Source organism: Cyprinodon variegatus, unplaced genomic scaffold (genome assembly GCF_000732505.1).
Source record: "Cyprinodon variegatus isolate N-32 unplaced genomic scaffold, C_variegatus-1.0 Scaffold639, whole genome shotgun sequence".
Classification (NCBI taxonomy): domain Eukaryota; kingdom Metazoa; phylum Chordata; class Actinopteri; order Cyprinodontiformes; family Cyprinodontidae; genus Cyprinodon; species Cyprinodon variegatus.
This window is the reverse complement of record NW_015151092.1, coordinates 195,626-202,953: the sequence shown is the minus strand read 5'-3', so window position 1 is coordinate 202,953 and position 7,328 is coordinate 195,626. Positions and strand designations below refer to the sequence as shown.

The following is a 7,328-nucleotide window of genomic DNA, read 5'->3' as shown; positions in this document are numbered from 1 at the left end:
TATATATATATATATATATATATATATATATATATATATATATATATATATATATGACAATTGGGTACTTGTTGATAGTATAAAAATTATTTCTAATAGCATTAAAAGAGCATTAAAAAACATTACAGTTTCTCATTCTTGTATAAACCCTGTATTAGCATAACAATGAATATTCATTAAGTATAAAGAAACTATGCATTGAGAATCTTTCAGAATTTTTCCACTAGGGTCCAGTAAAAGTTAATTTTAATTCTAAGCCCACAATAATTGCCTTTTATTTAGCTTGTAACATTCATGCCATTTGCCTTCTCCTCTCTCTGTTCATTTACCTGCCTTACAATGTTTTCAGTCCTTTTTTTTTTTTTTCTCCATGCCCAAGATGGTGCAGTTTGTTGGGTAAATATTTGCGGGAATGCGGCTTGTTGAGAGGCCTAAGCTCAGGGGATCTCCAGAAGAGAGGCTGCAGTTGTTGTGGATTAGCTGATTGTTTTTTCATAACACCATCGCCAGCATGCAGAAGTTCTGGTTCTCAGCAGACTGCAACGGCAGAAATATTGATTCTTCTAAAAAATGCAGAAGTAATGCAGCTTATCACTTCTGAGATTTAGTTTTCCAACAAGGGGCTGGAATAGCTCAATCGTATTCAGGATTCTTCTACTAAATTGAATTGTTTTTGTCTATAGCCTGGAATAAGGAAAACTGGAAGGGAGGAAAATGAAATAAAGCCCCTTTAGCTAAAATGATGAGTGAATATTTGGGATAATCGCTAATCTGGTATGTTTTTAATGTTGTTTACTTGCCAAACATTTTCAACTCAGGACCCGTACAACATATATGTGTCTCCATCATGTTCAACAGAAAAAAACAAATGCATCCATCTAAAAACCTGACTAACATTTTTGTTTGTTTCTTTCTCTCCTTTTGCTGTTTTTCGGGGATAATATCCAAAGAACTTGGAGAGATTCAAGGAGAGTAAAGATCAATTCCACCAAGCTGCCTCCGTGACAGAAGCAAGCATCAAGTAAGATGTGCACACAAATCACCCAGAATGACCTTGCTTTTCCAAACTCGTCATCCCAACAGGAGAAAGTCTGACAAATATGTCAGTCCATGCCAACGCAGACGCAGAGACATTCTCTACCTATATTCACTTTAACAACCACAAACTCAATTTGTTGCTACAAAACTAGGAGATATAATACCCTGCAGCCTTTGGAAACACTCTGCCTACCTCTGCATACAGATTCGCATTAACCTAGCCAACTAATGAACAGCATGAGAGCTGTTTTATTTTTATTTTTTTACATGCTTAAAGGTTTATAGTCTCTGGAGCAAATTGACTGATGTGCTAAATATTTAATTGGTTGTTTTAATTAAGCAGAATTTTACAATAGTTTCACTGTCCTCACTTCTCAGTCTGGAAGTGTGATAAACCACAACTGGAAAAATATACTTAATTAATACCACTGCAGAGTGGCAATAATTAAGTACACATACATTTAATTAACTTTAGAGAGAATTCTTGGACTATCATTTAAGTGAAAATGACAAAAATCTAAAACACTGAAGTCCTCAGAAAAGATAGAAGGAAGTGTTCTTATCCCCAAGGCCAGGCTGAGGGTGGTGGGTTAATTTTAACTCTATGTTAATGAGTTTCTCCTCATATTGCTTAGCAGAGACACTTTTTGATTTGTTGTGTTCTGTAAATTTTGAACATGTGACATTAAATGCTCTTTGTTAAGTCGTTTGCTTCTTTCTGAACAAAGACAATAGGAAAAATAGAAGATTTACTGACATATATTTGTTTAGATGCATTGGAGTGTAATAACAAGAAGAGAGAAATATTTTTTATATTTTTTTTTAAGGAAATGATTTTCATTCAATCTAATAATAATAGTATAGCTCATTATGTAAATTCTAAACTAAAAAAGTTAAATAACAAAACCGCATTAACATCAGTGAATAGGAAGCTTCTAGGTGTTTAGCTGTTGGAGAGAAATAGCAGTTGTGCTGCTGCCATCAACACCTTATTTTTAAAGATGTTCGAGATTGGCCTGTTTTTCCAGTGTAGTCCTGTTTCTCTGACTGTGACTGAGTGGATGTGCTCTCTCCATTTACTTTACTTACTTACTTTTACTTTCGCAAAACCTCAGAAGGGCAAGCTTTATGTACAAAAATTAAACCTGTACATGAAATTATGTTTTTATAGAGTGTTTTTATCATGTTTTTTGTTGTTGGCATTCATATAAGTGTACTTATGTGATAACTTAGTATATGTTTGATTGGTTTATGGTATACGTCTGTTTTGTTACTTTCTTGCTTAAAAACATTTAAAATCTGCTTATTTCTTTCTCATCGCAGCAAATAAAGCCACTCTCTTGATTTCATCTGCCTTTGTACATATATATAGGGACCATGTGTCAACCCTTTGTTTGGTGTGTGTGCATATCGTGTGTGATGTGCTGCTCTTGTGGTATAGCTGGAGAGAACTTACCGTATGACCAAAACTGTTCTATCAATAATGTCTTTTCAGTCATGGTGTTGGATCTCTTAAGTGTTTAAAATTACCTTTAATAATCCCCTTGCTGTGTAAAGCAGCCTTGAGGTGTAGATACCTGGGGTGACTGGAGAATGACTGATTGGTGGCCAGTGACACTGTTAACTTTCACATCATGGAGAATGGGCTTTGAATGAATAATGTGTAATAATTTTGAATTCTCCAGTTAACCTGTAGCATGAGAAACAATTCAGAGACAGCATATATTCCATAAATATGATGCTCTGCAATAATATTTATGCACATTTTCCAAATTCCATAACGTAATTCTTTCTCTATTACTCATTTTACTTTTTTTATTAATTCAACTAATTAATGTTTTTATTGATATTATATTGACATTTAAAACTTTGTATGAAGTAATGAGAGCGTCAGATACTCACTTTTACATGTTTTAAAAGCTGATGTAAAAGCACCTCCTTTCCCATTGCAACTTTTGAAACGTGACAGTGAATTTGACAGAATTTGATTTGGGTATATCATCTTAAAGGGGAACGCCGTTTTTTTTTTTTTTTTTAATTGGGCCCTTGATTCTACGTTATTACATCATGTTCTACTCACCTATATGAGTTTTGTGTCATTTGGAGCTGTTCTAAAGATATTCTGTTAGGTTATATCCTATGGGCAACGAGTTGAAGGCACAAACTAAACTGTTCATAATTTATCATTTATGGTATGCCAGCATTCATAACATGTAGGCGAATCACTGTCCCCCAGACAGCCACGCTTATATTTTTATATTTATATATTTTTTTAAACAAAGCGGAGTGTGTATGACGTCATCCACGCACCGGCTACGTTCATTCATCCTGTCCGCTGAACAACTGCTAGTTTTACTCACATGCCTGGAAGATGTCTAGTGCTACTACCACAGATGATCTCGCTCTTAAAATGGAATTGAACGATTCAGATTAGCTAGCCGAATGAATAGAAGGAGTAGAGCGTAGCCGCCTGTGGCCCGGGCTGCCTATCACAACTCCAGGCCGGCGTGCGGATGATGTCATACACACTCCGCTTTGTTTTTAAGAAATATAAATATAAAAAATATAACCGTGGATGTCTGGGGGACAGTGATTCGCCTACGTTATGAATGCTGGCGTACCATAAAGAATAAATTATGAACAGTTTAGTTTGTGCCTTCAAGTCATTGCCCATAGGAAGACGTTACTTGGATGTAACCTAACGGAATATCTTCAGAACGGATCCAAATGAAACAAAACTAATATGGGTGAGTAGATCATGATGTAATAACGTAAAATCAAGGGCCCAATGTAAAAAAAAAACAGTGTTCCCCTTTAAGTACCTTAAAATAAAACCTTAGACTTATAAGTAATACAATGCTCAATAAAAAATGCTATTAATCAAACATTCTAATTGTTGGAGTAAGAGATATTATGATGCATTCCATTTATACTTGGAAGTTTGACTTGGACTTGGACAACATTTATTATCATTTTGTATACACAGCATGTGTTTCGTTTTGTACAGCTCACATGACATTTCCATTTTCTTAAACTAACTACTTTCTTAAAGACTACCACGAAAAACAAGGTTTTTGTCATTGTGATGGTTGTAACATCAGCCTCATTTGTCTTATGATGGCCTCGGCAGATGGCTGCTCTCACTGAGCCTGGTTCTGCTGGAGGTTTCTTCCTGTTAAAAGGAAGGTTTTCCTCTCCACTGTCGCTACAAACATCTTTGGTATGAGGGATTTTATCTAAGAAAAATCAACTGGTTTTCCTTAGATAGAAAACTTTGAATCTATTTGACTTTATGATCTGATTGAATTAGTTCTGTAAAGTGCATTGAGATGACATGTTATGTGAATTGGGTCTACAGTAGTAGCAATTAATAAATCCCCCACTTTCCTTGATGGGCCCTTGGCTGGTTCTTGGCTGGTCCCCTACAATTTCTTTTTAATCATCAATCTTTGTACTAAAATATTGTTTCTGTCATGATTTGTGGACATTTAGATCTAAAGAGCAGCAGCATCTCCTGGTCAGACACTGTAATTCAGCGAAACAGTGGAGTCGGAGTTAAAAAAATGCACGCCCAGGATGGGGGGCTTTTGGGGTATTTTGCTGGGAGTCGCAGGGAAGAGGGCTGGAGAAGGGCCATTTTGAATGGCTGATACTGTAAACTGATTTGAATTAAATTATACAAAAAATAAAACAGATTTGAACCTGGAAGGCTAATTGCTCTCAGAGTAGATGACTCTGTTTTCCCAGTTCTAGGTTCTGAGGGTAATTTAATGTTCCATTATATCTGAACGCAAAACTTAACGCAGACATGTACCTAGCTTTACCATTTTTTGCCAATGGGATCATCTAACTAGAATAGAAACCCTTCAAGAACTACACTAAGACAGCTTTTGGGCAAATGTTGCGGAATTAGACAAGTTCAGTGGGAAATATAGTTTACATATAGTTTATCTAAAACTATAGTTTATCTAAAACATAAAAGGTGGATTTTAGTTCCTGTTCAAAATTAAAATAATAAAAAATGTTGGATTCTATAGAACTAAAAGAACATCAATATAAAAATATATACGAACATATTAATTAGGGATGGAACGGTTTATGAAAACCGTCCGAACCGTTCGACAGTCTTGGTTCGGTTCGCGTGTGTTTCGTTCGGTTCATGCGCTGCTCCTTTTTCTCATAGGGGAAGCATTTACACTCCAGAGCAGAAGGTGGCGGTACTGCGACTAAAGCCAACCACCAGTAGTAAACAAGAAGAAGAAGAAGCGAAGCAGTGTAGCCGGGTGTAGCAGGGGAAAAAATCAGTTGTTGTGGAGAATTGTGTGGGTATGGCGAGTGGGAAAGAACAGGAGTTGGAACACGCGTCAGCAGCACTTTATAGGTCTGCTGTATGGGACCGCTTTGCATTTAGAGTGACCTACGATGATGGCGGAAAGAAAGTTGAAGATAAAAACAGTGTGCAAGCATTGTGCAACACATTTTGTTTATGCTAACAGCAACACGACCAAAATGTCATGCTAACCCCGAAATCCCTCATACTCCGTCAGCGCTCCGCCCTGCTGCGCTCCAGACCGGCTGCACAACGCAAAGCCTACAGCCTCCGCTGTGGCTCCCGTCCGCTCCGCTCTGAGTTCCTTGGAGATCGTAGAGAGCATGCGCGAGATGATTAAATTCAAAGCAGCAAAACATACGGAAATGATCCAGGGTTTCCGTGGATCATTAACAATAATTACAATCCATTATTTTTTTGGGATTTTTTCATTAATTTCATTAATTTTTATGAGATTTCAGTGTAACAATCAACATATACCGAATCGAACTGGAAACCGTGACCACGAAACCGTGAATCGAACCGAATTTTGTGAACCGTTCCACCCCTAATATTAATCATACTTGAACAAGATGCCCAGGACCATTCAAGCAAGCATACAATATTTAAATGGGACAAGATCCACAGATATATTTCTGAAGCATCTTATGAATATTTATGTCAAGTGTTAAGGGTTTGTGTTTTTGCCTTTATCTACATGTGTCTTAATGAAAGAGGGTCAAATTGAGAGTAAGGTTTGCCATTTGCCATGTTTACAATTTAAAAAATCAGTAGAGTATAGCCAAAACATTTACAATAATCTTTACAATTTTTTTTTCTTTGACTTGCTGTATGTTACTTTTTTTCCACCTTAAAAAAAACGTCTAAAACAGATGGTTTTTTGTTTTTGATAGTTGAGGGAATGTCACATGTAGAAGGTTTTTAGACTGGGACTGAACTCATCTTTACTCTGGTTTATATTCACAGTCTAGCTTTCCCATCATGATTTCCTAAATTATATTCAAGCAAACCAAAATATTATGAGCTATTGGCCCTCGAGCAGTGGTATGTGCATTCAATCCCTAAAAGAACATCTTCACTGATGCAGAAATTGTTCTCCCGAAGCAATATCCATTAAGTGAAGGCATTATGCATCTGCTAACAAGACAAACAACATCTAGCTGTTGATTTACAATTTAAAGGAAATGGTTTAAGCACAGTAGCTGTTGTGTCTTCAGTCTAGCTGCATGTTCTGGCTGAATGTCAGAGGAAGAAAACTTCTTCCTCACAGAACAAGGCATGAGAATGAGGCCAAGACAAGCAAGGCAGATACTCATGTCGGACTGCCCAGGTTATCATCCGAGCCATCCTAACTAGACCAGCTGTCAGTTATAGCGGTGTGAGAGCAAGGCTTAATAGTCGGATAGAATCCCAGCCTCTGTCAAAGGATACGATTGTGCTGTAGTGGCTTGGTAAACACAGCAAACACTGGCAAGCAAAGTCAACAATGCTAAAATTATATATATATATATATATATATATATATATATATATATATATATATATATATATATATATATATATATATATATATATTATTCTGATGAAATGTGAAGATTGGAGAAGGTGCCGCCTGATCAGCATTCATTGTTATCAGTTGCCCTTTTTTTGCAGTTTTGTTTTACTTATTATTTAAATGTTTTGCCAGGAGACAAAATATTATAAATTCTAAGCTTCTGAGGCTTTAAAGTCGTAAGGAAATCATATTTCATTGTCAAATCATTCTGGCTTAAACATGTATATAAATGTACTCTCTCTGTCATCTGTCAATTATATTTTTTCGGTCGTAGTATCTTGATTCATATGCTGCAGCTATAGGGATGGAACGGTTTATGAAAACTGTCTCGGTTCAGTTCGCGTGTGTTGAGTTCGGTTCATGCGCTGCTCCTTTTTCTCATAGGCGAAGCATGTACACTCCAGA

General features: G+C 36.4%; 1 protein-coding gene across 2 annotated transcripts in view; it reads left to right on the top strand.

The window, feature by feature from the left end:
- Positions 1-7,328, top strand: part of LOC107096639 (MICOS complex subunit mic25a-like) — a 122,635-nt gene that overhangs the window by 64,637 nt on the left and 50,670 nt on the right. For both annotated transcript variants that reach the window (XM_015393387.1, XM_015393386.1), the window contains one exon: positions 951-1,021. In XM_015393387.1, coding sequence (XP_015248873.1) covers positions 951-1,021 — 71 coding nt within the window. The remainder of the gene's footprint in view (positions 1-950; positions 1,022-7,328) is intronic.